General features: G+C 43.9%; 1 protein-coding gene across 1 annotated transcript in view; it reads left to right on the forward strand.

The window, feature by feature from the left end:
- MFN1 (mitofusin 1) overlaps positions 1–13,194 on the forward strand; it is a 23,161-nt gene that overhangs the window by 8,297 nt on the left and 1,670 nt on the right. The window contains exons 6-15 of the mRNA XM_010161108.1: positions 926–1,033; positions 1,615–1,759; positions 1,909–1,976; positions 6,822–6,943; positions 8,452–8,578; positions 8,853–8,957; positions 9,916–10,018; positions 10,952–11,181; positions 11,680–11,835; positions 13,009–13,194. The exon at positions 13,009–13,194 is cut by the window's right edge and continues 29 nt beyond it. Of these exons, the coding sequence (XP_010159410.1) occupies positions 926–1,033; positions 1,615–1,759; positions 1,909–1,976; positions 6,822–6,943; positions 8,452–8,578; positions 8,853–8,957; positions 9,916–10,018; positions 10,952–11,181; positions 11,680–11,835; positions 13,009–13,194 (1,350 nt within the window). The remainder of the gene's footprint in view (positions 1–925; positions 1,034–1,614; positions 1,760–1,908; positions 1,977–6,821; positions 6,944–8,451; positions 8,579–8,852; positions 8,958–9,915; positions 10,019–10,951; positions 11,182–11,679; positions 11,836–13,008) is intronic.

Raw genomic sequence — 13,194 nt, forward strand, 5'->3', positions numbered from 1 at the left:
GCGTCGTGTCCAGAATGCGTGGTGGTGTTCTGCTGCAGATTCAAAAAGCTTATGGCAGCACGGAGATCTGTTCTGCTTGAGCTCTGCTGAGCGGGGATTCGCTCCACCACGACTCACCCGTTAGGGCTGTGAAAGTAGCAGGGATGGGTGGTAGGTACAGGCAAGGGACCCACAGACATTTCCAGGTACATGCATGTCTTATTTCTAAAATCAAAGCATTCAGCAATGACTTTTTTTCCCCAATGGCTCAAGCCACACGTCCTCATACAGGAAAGGGAACTGGTCTGTAGTTGAAGCAGACGTTGCCTAGTTGAAGAACACAGTCAGAGGGTGTTTTCCTGGGTATGGAAACCGGATTTGGCAGGGTGAACAGGAGGAGTTCAAATAAGGAAGGCTTCGCAGTTTTAGCCAGGCATCTTATTTAAAACCAAAATGAGCAGATAGTCACGTGTTATGTGCTTTTTCCCTTCCTCTCTTCCCACGCAATATTTGGAGTGTTGCACAATTGCAAACAAATGTAATAGAGGGCTAGACATATCAAAGGAGACGAAGTTTTGTGAGAGTAAGAATGAAAGAAGGAGCAGGAAAAAACACAGTGAATGATGTGATAGACTCATAGAAAAACAGACTTTCTTTTCCAGTATTTTCTAAACTATTGGTTTTGGAAGTTTTCTTAATCTGTGTTTATACCTGTTTTTACAGAAGCTTGCAATATCTTTGACTTTTAGCATTGGTGTTTGGTTTTAAGACATTTGATGATTATAATAAGCCTTTTTTGTGTTGGATATCTGTGGGTTTTAATGCTAATGAATTCTGTTTTAATAAACTTTTTAAAAGCTGGATTAAATTCAGGATCTCTTATAGAAGAATGTGTGACTGTGGTTTGGATATTTGGGGAGTTTTCTGTTTGTGCTTTAATTCTTAGGAAAAACACTTTTTCCATAAAGTGAACGAACGACTTTCCAAGCCGAACATCTTCATCTTGAATAATAGATGGGATGCCTCTGCATCAGAACCAGAATATATGGAAGATGTGAGTGACTTGATGGCTCTTGTTTGGGTCGATTTTTTAAAAATATATATATTTAAAGGCCTCCACATGCAGAAAGCATGCTAAATTTCCTATATTAAAAGTTATTAATATGAAAACACCAGCTGTCTTAGTAATAAAAGTTATTTGGTCAGGAAATGGATGTAACTTATTCCTTGTTCAGAGCACAAAGCAACCTGCAATTCCCACTTCAATATACGCAGGCAGGCAATACAGTGGGAAGCTTGTTCAGAACCTTTTCCCACCACAGTCAATCTTGGTTTCCATCTCCTTTGTATTACCTATTATTTCTGTAATGGTAATGCAGCCTGAGGGTACAGATTATATGTGTAGAGGTCGGTGTGCTCTTCAGATCTTTCCAACAGCAGCTAGCTCACAGACAGCTGTAGAAGAAAGTGTTGTTGCTTCCAGGGCTGCGCAGATGGTTAAAAGCAGCTGCTGCATCAGTGGCATTAGAAGGCATCTGCTGTCTAAGGGGTTGTCCAGCATCTGTTTCTGATGTTCTGATCTGATGACAGCTCAATGCTTGAATTTTTCTCACGGACTTTTTACCTTTTCCTTAGGTGCGCAGGCAGCACATGGAGCGCTGTCTGACTTTTCTAGTTGATGAGCTCAAAGTTATTGATCCTGTAGAAGCGAGGAATCGCATCTTTTTTGTTTCAGCCAAAGAAGTTCTGAGTGCCAGGAGACAGAAGGCCCAAGGAATGGGTGTGTAGGAACTCTTGATTTTTTTTTCTTTTTTTTTTTTTCCCCTCAAATACAGAAAAATATTGTAAAACCTGATAACAAAAATATTTAAGATGCAGTCTGTGCTGTGAGGTATTGTTCTCTCCTTTATGGTCCATTATGTTTCACAGGCGGAGCGCTTGCTGAAGGATTTCAAACAAGATTCCAGGAATTTCAACATTTTGAGCAGATATTTGAGGTATTTATGATGGGCTTTCTAGACTGCCCCTTTTTTTAAAGCTAAGGTAGCTTTTGCTTATGCTTAGCTGAATTTTGCCTACAATTACCTGTGTTAACAAGCAGAGGAGTGTTAGCTGTTCAAACTGTGTGGCAACTTTGACTTATCTGTGGGCTCTGTGTGCTCTCACCTTGAAGAGCAGGTAGTTGTTGGAAAAAAAAGCATTGTTCAGTGAGGGAAGGGACCAAAACTGGACTCTAAGCTCATATTTTGAGACCTCGGTATGAACATGGTCTATATAAAAAGAGAGGATTCTCTTAGAAAGGACCGTGTCAGAATCGTGAGCTGGTGAAATGTTTGATGTTTAGTAAGCCTTATTTTGTTCTGAAGTTGTAGCTTTGGGATTAATTACTGTAATTCAGGACACAAAAAGTAAGAAATTCTGTTTCCGCAATGTAAACCTAAATGTTCACTTGCATTTTTAATGCCAGAGTTTTGAAATTATCACCGTTATCTGCCTCTTAGCTCTGATACTCTGAACACTAACGCTAATAATGAAGACATCCCTGGCTGTCTTCAAGGCCAGGCTGGCTGTGGCTTTGAGCAACCTGGTCTAGTGGAAGGTGTCCCTGCCCATGGCAGGGGGGGTGGAGCTAGATGATCTTTAAGGTCCCTTCCAACCCTAACCATTCTGTGATTCTATGATTCTAATTTTGCATCCTTATTGCTGCACAGAATCCATCCTTCATCTTCACTTTACCTCTGTCCATAGCTGGAGTTTACAGTTCCTTCAGAACTCGAACTGGCTAGACAATTGAGTAATTTCTTTGTGATAGAATCCATTTGTCTTGTTGAATCTGATAACTCTAATCAAGGCCACTCTTTGATATCTTAAGGAGGCATTTTGGATATGCCTTGATGGTTTTGTGTGGCATGTATCAGTGTATTTTATGCCACATAAGCCTGAACAGTGTGACTGTGGTTTGTATACAGCAAGTGCTCAAGGGTGCTCTTGCATGGTTCAACCAGCAATACCTTGTTTGGTATATTTTTAAAAAAATCAAACTGCCTCTGAAAAATGTTTCTTCTCTCATTACCACAAGCCCATTTGACCTTAGCAAAACCGAGTTATGTAACCATGTGTCTCCATCCAAGAGGTAGTAAAAGAACAGCTTGATTCAGTCTTGCAAAGGCAAGAAAATGTCAGGCTTAAGTTTAAATTTAATCCTTATCCACGCTGTTATGATAATGACTGAGTTGTTGAGACGAGTGGTTGAGAATACTGTCAGGGGCTGCATCCATGAGGCATGAAATTTCTTCCTTGTGTCACTAGCTGTAGGCAAATGTGCGTTTTTGTTTGTCATTTTTGTCCTTAGAATTATAGTAGGAAAATGTCAACCAGCAAGAAAAAAAGTGGAAATACAGTTTCTGAATCAATTATTGTTTAACACATTTTGCCATGTGCTGTAATCGAAGCTTTTGTGACAAAATCCTTTACAATTACCATGAAGGACTCAACACTTGAGCTATTTCAAGGTTCAGATGGATGTACGACTTGCTAAGTGATGTGATGCTGTAGGTGCTCAGCACATCTGTAAATCAGATGTTACAGTCTCGAGTTGGCCACCAAAATGAGTAGTGTCATCACAGGGTCACAGCCACGGCAAGTTTCTTTGGCAGAAGCAGGAACAAAAACCAGCTCTGTGACAGCACTGAATGGTCTTAAACCAACTTACTTCTTCTTTCACATTTGCTGTGTCCTTTGGTGCACACCTTCCGACTCCAGCAGTGAGAGCCGATTCTGTACTAGCTCTCCCTGCTCAGCCGTTTCGTCCTGAACTCACGTCGGATGGCTCTGAATAGGAGTGTGGTCACATCGCTTCGAGCATGACAAGAAGATTGCCAAAGAAATTTGAATTTTGTGCCTGATGTTGCTGCCTCTTTCACACTCAGGTTCTGCGGGCAGTTTCTCAAGTTATAATGGCATTTTAGTTGCTTTTAAAGCAAGGCTGATATGTAAATGGTTCACCAGGTCTGAAATAGTCAGACTGAATACTCAGAGTACTGTCACTTGAGCTGATAAAGCAACTGTTGACACCAGAGTGCTGGTGTCAGCTATGTTTATCAGCTCTAGGCTATGCCAGCTCGTATGGTAATGAAGAATATCGCACATCGGGGAGAATTCTCTGTGCTCAGTCTGGGAATTAAATCCTACTCGATAGCGTGCTTTTTTTGCACTGCTAGACCTAATTTGGCCGCTCTTCACCCCGAGCCTAAGCACTTGTGGCTAAAGTGCTTTGCATTTGCTCTGTTTCCTGACAGAGGAGCTGCAAGTCCCAGTGCTCTTGGATCACACTCCAGCCTGTGAAAGGGAAGGGACGAGAGCACGGATGCTTCTTCTGTCCTTATCAAATTGACCCTTCTCTGCTTCCGTCTGTCTGTCTTGCCTTTAGGTCCCTGTTCAGGTGCCCTGCTCAGGCTTTCCAAACGTTTCTTGCTCTCTTCTGTCTGCTTCACAACTCTAAAATCTCTCATTACCTCATCTATAAACCTGTCCACGCATTCCATGTTCCCACTGTCTCTCTCTGCTTGTTTTGCTCCTCTTGGATTCTCTCACCTTGCTTCTGTCTCCACTAAAATTGGGCAGCTTCTTCCTTGTTTTCACAAGGGTTGAGAGGAGGGACTGTTACTTGTCCAGTACTTCCACATTGATTTTAGTGTTAGTTCCCTGACAGGAAAGTCTGTTCATCCCAGGACTGATATAAACTCAGAATAATAATAATCTAGAAACAATAAATCTGTGCTAGTCTGTTGTGATAGGGGAAAGAATGGGACCATTTTTGAAAGGTTTGTAACTACATTTATGTAGACTTTTGCCTGAGGGCAAAAGGCATTCCAAAAGCAGATAGAACATGTTCTGTAATGCACGGAGTGGCTGAAGTTGTGAAAAGAAAAACCAGGCGTTACCAGAAACACCTATAAGCAGTGGTGAAGTTGAAGATTTGAGAGATACACGTGGTAGCTTTAAAAAGTGATGTTACTGCGTATGTCAGCTGTATGACAACAGGAAAAAAAGAAGTGGTCTTAAAGGAGCGATTGGATCAGTGGATCAACGGATCAGCTCTGAATTTTTATGCTGTGGAATAACAGAAAGTAGTACTGTGTATCTTCTGAAATGTTACAGTGAGATACATGGAAGTGCCTTATGGAAGCAGCAAAGTAGAGCATGTCCGGTGTGCAGGATTCCTTGGTGGATGTTCCCCATAAAACCAAACCCCGCTCTGCCTCCGTTTGCAGCGGTTTCCCAAGTTTTTTTTAAAAAGACCTGGTAACAGAAACGGTGTGGGGAGGAGTGGAGGAGGGAGCAGGGCAGAATAGTAATTCTGGCTGTAAATTGGGGTGAAGAACACAGCCTGTACGCTACTGCAGCATCCCTCCTAAACCGCACAGGGACGTGCACGCGTAAGCTGTGTGCTTAAAGACTGGCTTGCTATGCTGGCAGTGGGCTGGAAGGTAACTGGTTTTGCTTATTCTGTTGAAACATACTTTTTCTCTTTATTTCAGACTAACTTACATACAGACTTACAGTGAAACTGCTGTTCTCCCCCTCTTACCTTTCCCAGACGTTTAACTAACCTTTGTGTTTTTCCTAGTGCTCTAACTTGGATTTTCTGACTGTGTTGTGAGTGCCTGTCATCCTCTTATCTGCCGCACACTAACGCTGGGAAGACTTCCCTCTGTGTCTAGTCTAGCTCTTACAATGTGCTGATATTTATGAAACTCTGGCCTTTCATTGCTGATTTCTAGATCTGCTTCATCGAGGAACAGGGACTATATTTTACCCATTTTGTTTATTTTGTTTTGATCTATTATTTTTAGGTAGCTGAAATCTGTTATTACAGCTTACACTAAGGTCACAGGCAAGTGTTTTAAAAGCAGCCTTGAACCTTTTTGTGCTATGAAAGGTGCATCCGTAGATTGAGAGCGACTTAAAAGCCCCATAGGTCTGGTGTGAAGAAACCAGCTGCTTGCTTTCTTCCCCACAAACACAGATGATGTTGCTACTTTGACATTGTGTAGGTTGAATTCCAACAGCATTTAATTGCCTGCATAACTCAGGGTGAGCAGTTACTTGAAAAAAGTCAAAGTCTTAATTTATGGTTTAGCGGAATTGATTTGATTTTGCCCAAACTGAACATTTGTATCTTCTCAGTCAGTGTACAGTGATGCAGAAATTACAGGACAATAGTCAGGATTGCAGATCAATCAGAAATTGTGTCTTTAGAGCATTCTGTACTCATTCATTTAACTCTTAGGTAATCTGCAAACAAGCTAATCTTTTAAGGACTAACAACTTTTTTTTTTTTAATCCTGTGAAAGAATCCTTGTTTCTTATTCCTAATGGTATGGTTGTGCCTGGATGGTCAGTATTACACATGGGCATGTCAGATTTTATTGACACAACTGCTGCTTGAAACTAAGAATATCTATTGCAAGAAAGAAAACTCAAGCTAGGCCACATTGCCAGCATTCATGTTAGATGTTTCACATTTTAAGGAGATAGTTTGGATTTATCTTACGTATTCATCTGAGTTTTCTGTTTTTTCTTTACGCTGTTAATTTATCTGAAATGAAAAAAGCTTGTGCACATTACTGTGGATGAGCAGGAAGGTACAGATTTGCTGCTATAGATTCATTGGAGGTTTCGGTTCTGTTGTCTTTTGATTTCTTTGTACTTTCTCCCTTTTCATTTCTCATGGGTCTAAGTTCATGGTCAAATTAGCAGCATGTGCTTTCTGACAGCGAAATTCCTGAATGTGTTGGCGTGGAATTGCAGTAATGTGTTCTGGCTTGGGCCCCTCGCAGGAGTGTATCTCGCAGTCAGCCGTGAAAACCAAGTTTGAACAGCACACTATCAGAGCTAAACAGATACTAGATACTGTGAAAGACATTATGGACGCCATAAATGTAGCCGCAGCGGAGAAAAGGTAGGTTGGCTGGTTGGAGGGCGGGTTGGCTTTGGTTCATCCACGTCCTCTGAGGAGCCGTTTCTGTGCTGGTGATTTTCTTGGGCCTTTGTGGACTTTAAAATGCACTGTTCTCGCTAGGTAAGAAATAGAGAATTTCTCTGGTGAGTCAGTCTCACTCCTCTTCACTTGCACCGCTCCGTCTTGTCCATGGTCTGTGGCTTCTGTACAGGGACCTTGGTTTACTTTGTTACTCCTCGTTACCAACCTGCAGTTACATGGCAAAACCCTCTATGGGTTTCAGAGTCTTTTTTTCAAAAACACTTGAAATTTTAAGCTTCTCAAGCTGTAGCCAGCATTTCAGAAGTGATGTCTGGGCCTGCTTTACCTGTTTTTTGTTAACAGTAGCACCAAGAAAATAAAGGTGAGGATGCAGGCACTTCAGTCTGCAGGTGGTTAGAACACCCTGAGGGATGAGAGGAGCGCAAGCTAACAGAGGCTTGGCCTCTGGTCCTTTCAAGACTGTATCCTTAAATATCTTTATTCTCTCTTTGCTCGAGTAACCTGTTTAGTGCTAATGGTAGCAGCTCACCTGCTGTGTCTAATAGTTTTGTATATTTGTTGAGGTTTACACGTGGACGTTGTCTTTTTCCTCGCTTCTGTTGCTACCTCCTGTCCCTCTTGGACACGGTGAACTTGGTGTCGTGTTTAGTCCCTTCCATCCATCTCATAGTAGTGTGTCTTTGTTTCAAAAGACTCCACTGTGCCTGTCAAATACTCCTCTTGCTGAATATGTCAGCTTTTATCAACTGGGTGTTTACACACTGCCTTGTCTCATGTTGTCACATCCCATGACAACATGCTGGGCGAGGTTTGAAAATACTCTCGTGTTCTTCCTGTCAGTCAGCCTGCCAAAACCCCTGTAGTGACCCCTCTGGATCTGAATGGCTGTTTGATGTTACAGCTCACCCTTCACGGTGTAATTGCCTTTTTTAGGCAATTTTTACTTATGTGGTAGGTCGAGGACTTCTGAAGAGAGTTGTTTGTGGCGAGGTTAGTTTCTGCTGCCTCCCCTTTGCTTTTCAGGGTGATCAGACCCGTGTCACTGTTAAGGAATAGTTGAGTGGTGCTGGTGAGCAGCAGTGGGACAGTTTGATCAGATTTATTCTCTTTAATGTTTAAATCGGGCTATACTAAGTATTAATGGCCTCTGATTCCCCCCACCTTTTTAGCTGTAATTATGTACAGCGGTAACGATTCCAACTCCAAATGCTGGTTTGGTAAATCTATCAAAATCCAGTAATTCAAGTTCTGTTCCATCAGTGCACCCTTTAAACGTGCCCATAAACGTAGTATCGATCCTGTCGTTACTTGAAGCAGTCTGCTGTTCGTTCAGCCAGTGTCGCTCTGGATTCTTTCTGGCTGCTCAGCAATCCCTCAGCTGGGGGGGTCCCTGCCTGGTTATGAGGCTTGTTCCATGACGGGGTGGATGCCTGCTGGTGATGGAGACTTCCTTTCTGCTGTGTTAGGGTCCACTCGATGGAAGAGCGAGAAGACCAGAAGGATCGGTTGGACTTTGTGCGAAATCAGCTGAACGTTTTGACAGAAGATACGAAGGAAAAAATCAAACGTGTTACCGAGGAAGTAGAAAATAAAGTAAGGAATGGCAAGGTGAAAAGTCTCCCAGATTCAAGTGTTGTCCCCACTGTAAGGCAGCTCCTTTAGGTGCCCACCACCTTGCGAAGTATGTTTGACGTGTCTAGAATGTTCCTGTTCCAGTGTTTTATACAAACCCAAACCTCAAAATGTCACTCCTTGCTGAACGTGGGGTAACGGAGTCATTGATTCCAACAGCCAGAGCAGTGGTCGGTTTTCACTCTGGCTGGAAAAGGTAGGAGAATCTTCTAATGTATTTACCCCTTTCTTCCAGGTCTCCTCTGCCATGACTGATGAGATTTGCCGACTTTCGGTTTTAGTTGATGAATTTTATTCAGATTTTCACCCTTCTCCTCAAGTATTGAAGCTCTACAAGACAGTAAGTTTTCTTGCATGGTTTGAAGCCAGGTTCTTTCTTTCCTTTAACTTCTACTTCTATATTTTCATGATTTGTGCAGCGTTTTGTGCATAACCTGTGCACTGCAGTGCAGGATTTTTACTCTCAAACATGTGCATTGTCTCTGTCTGCCTAAAACTGGAAAAGGTTGAAAATATTTTCTGCTTTGCTTTTGGACAGAAATTATTTCTTCAACTCGCTTACTACTGGAGTGGTTACTGAAACTTTAATTCACTGACATCCTGATTTGAAGTCTTCATTTCTAGCAAATAAAGACCTTAGATAAACAATTTTCTCTACCCCTAAAATAGATCCAGAAATAAAATGAGCTTGCAAATACCCCACACTTTGGGTTTCTTTGGGATTTGTTTAAATTTCTTAAAAGGAAAAAAAAAGGCAATTTTTATTCAACTTCTATCAATTCCTCCTCAAACATAGTACTTCAGAGCAGCATACGCCCGCGTTTGCCTCGTGCTCAGACTAATGACTGCCTGCTGTAACTCCGCCTGTTTTGTCCGTGCTGCTCAGCTGGGAGCTCGGCAGACCTCTGGCTCTGCAGGATGTCTGGAGTGGACCTCCGTGGGCCTTGGTGGGGCTGGTTTACCTTTGTGCAGAGCAGTGGAATTGGGTCCCATCAAATGCGAGCAGCCAAGGCTTTGCAGGGCAGTACGGCAGTGGTGTGCTGTTTGTGTCAGGGGTTATGGAAAAGGCACTTTTCCATGTGCCTCCTAATGATTACAGTCCTAGGGAAATCTTTCCTGCGTCACTTTAGGTTTTCAGTCACAGCGTGCAGTTTAAAAGCCTGGCACTTCCATGGGAACGTGCCTTCCTTCCCGCTGTGAAGAGCAGTGCTTAGTGTTTCACCGTCTCTCTGCTCTGTATAATGTGATTGATGAGCTAAATACAAATTTATGAGCTTATATTCTTCATAAAACTTCAGGAACTGAACAAACATATAGAAGATGGTTTGGGAAAGAACCTGGCCGATCGTTGCTCCAGTGAAGTCAATCAGTCAATGCATCAGTCGCAGCAGGAGATGATCGGTAAGATGGGGAAGGAGGAGTGTCATGGCTTTTTGTTTAGAGGAAGGCTATTTGAAAAAGCTTGCTTCTTTTAAAAGAACTTTCTGATCATGATTTAACGTTCACACGATAAAGTGATAAAGGAAAAGCCATCCTAGAGGGAGTCTGTTCAGCTCAGCAGCCAGTGTGTGGTATTACCCAGTAGCAGATGTTTGGGGAGAGGAGCAGTAAACCAGGGTAAGTACAGTGGTCCGTCCCCAGTTTCGGGACTTCTGAGCCAGGATACTGCGTCTGGATTAATGGCTTAAGCAAGTAGCAATGGACCAGTCCTCTGGGAACTCACCTAATCCTTTTATAAACCTGTTTAAACTTTTGGCTTCCACAACAGAGAGATGAGACACACTAATTGTTAGATGATCTTTCTGCAGTATAATCCTCTCCCTAGGTCCCGCCAGATACCGAGTGCAGAACAGGACAGTTCCCTAAAGTATTTGCGCACTCCATTTTTTTATTATTTTGTAGTAGTAAGTAGTGACTCCATCACGTATCCATAGCTCTCTGCGGATCTGTTTCTGGTAATAAAAGATCATGGAATTACATGAAGCCTTCTCTTATCTTCTGCATTAATGTTGCTTTTTCTGGATGGCACCGTATTGCTGCTGGATAAACCAACTTTTTCATAGCTGTTCCTTATCTTTTGGTCGCTGTTCAGTTAATTTGACCGTTTTTTCCAGCGGTGCTTTCTCTGTGGGTTGATTTTGTAGGACTTTTATCAGTATTGAATCGCCTGCTCTGCTATGATCAATGCTGCTAACACGCCCTTCGATTGCTACAGATAAATAGGTCGGTTCGGGTTTGTGTGGCTCACAAAGCCGCTCAGCAGCGCAGGGATGCTACGTGCGACCGTGCTGTAAAGTTTTTAATGTTAACTCACCTCTACTCTTCTATTTCTAGAAAACCTGAAACCGTTGTTGCCTTCTGGTGCTCAGGATCAGCTCCACTTGCTCATTCCGTGCAGGAGGTTTGACCTTAGCTACGATCTAAACTGCCACAGTCTGTGCGCGGATTTCCAAGAGGATATCGTGTTCCACTTTTCCTTGGGATGGACTTCGCTTGTAAACCGTTTCTTGGGTCCTAAACAAGCTCAGAGGGTACTGTTAGGACTAGCAGATCCAAACTTACAGGTGAGGCTGGCGTGAAGTGCCTGGTTCTGCCTTGATGAGAATATACCAATTCTTACTCTGTTTACGGCTACTGTTCACGTGCTGGCTGCTGCTTTCCCCTAGTCCCTTTGTGTGAGATACTTTTGGTGAGGGTTGTTTTTATTAGATTATATTCAGGGTTAGAATGGAACAAAAAACCTTTCCTAAACTTTCTGCAGCTGTTACCCGAGTTCCGTTTTCCTTTGGATTAAAGCCTTTGGGTAACCTTTGTGTTTGTAACTTTGGGATCCTTGTGGCAGAGCCAGTCCTATGCAGAACCCTTACTATAACCTAGTCCCTCCTCGGGTGAGGAGCTCTCAAGACCTCCGCTGCCTAACAGGAGCGTTGTTCACATTTCTGTCCTGAAGCGGTTCCTGAAGTAAATCAAACCCTGAATATATGAAAATAAGATAACCCCAGCCTGCATTCTGCTAGTTCCAGAATGCTTTTCACTCAGGCTGCCGTATTCCACTCTTCTAGATCCCTCGTCCTTTAGCTACCACCCCGTCAGCTGCCAGCCTTCCTGCCCTAACACCCGAGAGCGCACCGCACGATGATTTCATGGTTCCGTTGGTAATGAGTTTAGCTTCGCTGACATCGCGGACCTCGATGAGCATCATCGTTGTTGGCGGAGTGGCAAGTAGTAATAGCAGCTCTCACTGTGCTGCAGGCGATGGCAAAGATTAAGCTGGTCTTTCCTCTTTGGGGCGCAACACATAATGGGTTTCGCTGGGCTGGATGAGCACGTGTAGCCGCTGGGTACCGCAACCAGTTTGTAGGACTTGGAGGTACTGGAAGGTGAAAAGCTGGACATGAGCTGGCAGTGTGCGCTGGCAGCCCAGAAAGCCAACCATATCCTGGGCTGTATCAGAGGTGTGGCCAGCAGGTCGAGGGAGGGGATTCTCCCCCTCTACTCTGCTCTGGTGAGCCCCCACCTGGAGTGCTGCGTCCAGCTGTGGAGCCCTCAATATCAGAAGGATATAGACCGGTTGGAGCGAGTCCAGAGGAGGCCACGGAGATGCTCCGAGGGCTGGAGCCCCTCTGCTATGGGGACAGGCTGAGAGAGTTGGGCTTGTTCAGCCTGGAGAAGAGGAGGCTCCGGGGAGACCTTATAGCACCTTCCAGTGCCTGAAGGGGCTACAAGGAAGCTGGGGGGGACTTTTTACAAGAGCATGTAGTGACAGGACAAGGGGTAACGGGTTTAAATTGAAAGTGGGGAGGTTTAGATTGGATATCAGGAAGTTCTTCCCAGAGAGCGTGGGGAGGCACTGGGACAGGTTGCCCAGAGAAGCTGTGGATGCCCCATCCCTGGAAGTGTCCAAGGCCAGGCTGGATGAGGCTTGGAGCAACCTGGTCTAGTGGAAGGTGTCCCTGCCCATGGCAGGAGGGTTGGAACTGGATGGTCTTTAAGGTCCCTTCCAACCCAAACCGTTCTATGATAGTGAGAAAAGGGGTCTGATTACATTGAGGGTAGTTGGACACGTTCCCAGCGCCATGTGTCTGTTCAGTTTCTGAGTCAAAGGATGGTTTGATGGTGCCTCATTCAGTTTGGATTTGGTGGGAACTTTGCTTTCTCCTTCCTCTTTCATGAAGAAGCAGTGGGGCTTCTCTAAACTCCAGATTCTCCATGCCACATGGGTACCAGCTCGTTTGGATATAGCTGTATTGCTCTGCAGGAGTAGTATGGAAAGAACGTGTTTTCTTAAACTGAGCTGGTGAAAGGGCTGTGAGGATGATTTAAAGAAAATGGGTGGGATTAGGTTTTATTCCGCAGGACAGCTTAAGCTAACGGAGTATCCTCTTTTTCAGATCTGGAGAACAGTAGGCTGGAAACTCATCTCGCTCTCCTTGAGCATGTACGGGTTGCTCTATCTTTATGAGAGACTCACCTGGACCACTAAAGCGAAGGAGCGAGCCTTTAAAGAGCAGTTTGTGAACTACGCCACCGAGAAGCTGCAGATGATCGTCAGCCTCACCAGTGCGAACTGCAGCCAC

The sequence above is a fragment of the Eurypyga helias genome, unplaced genomic scaffold (genome assembly GCF_000690775.1).
Source record: "Eurypyga helias isolate BGI_N326 unplaced genomic scaffold, ASM69077v1 scaffold8591, whole genome shotgun sequence".
Classification (NCBI taxonomy): Eukaryota; Metazoa; Chordata; class Aves; order Eurypygiformes; family Eurypygidae; genus Eurypyga; species Eurypyga helias.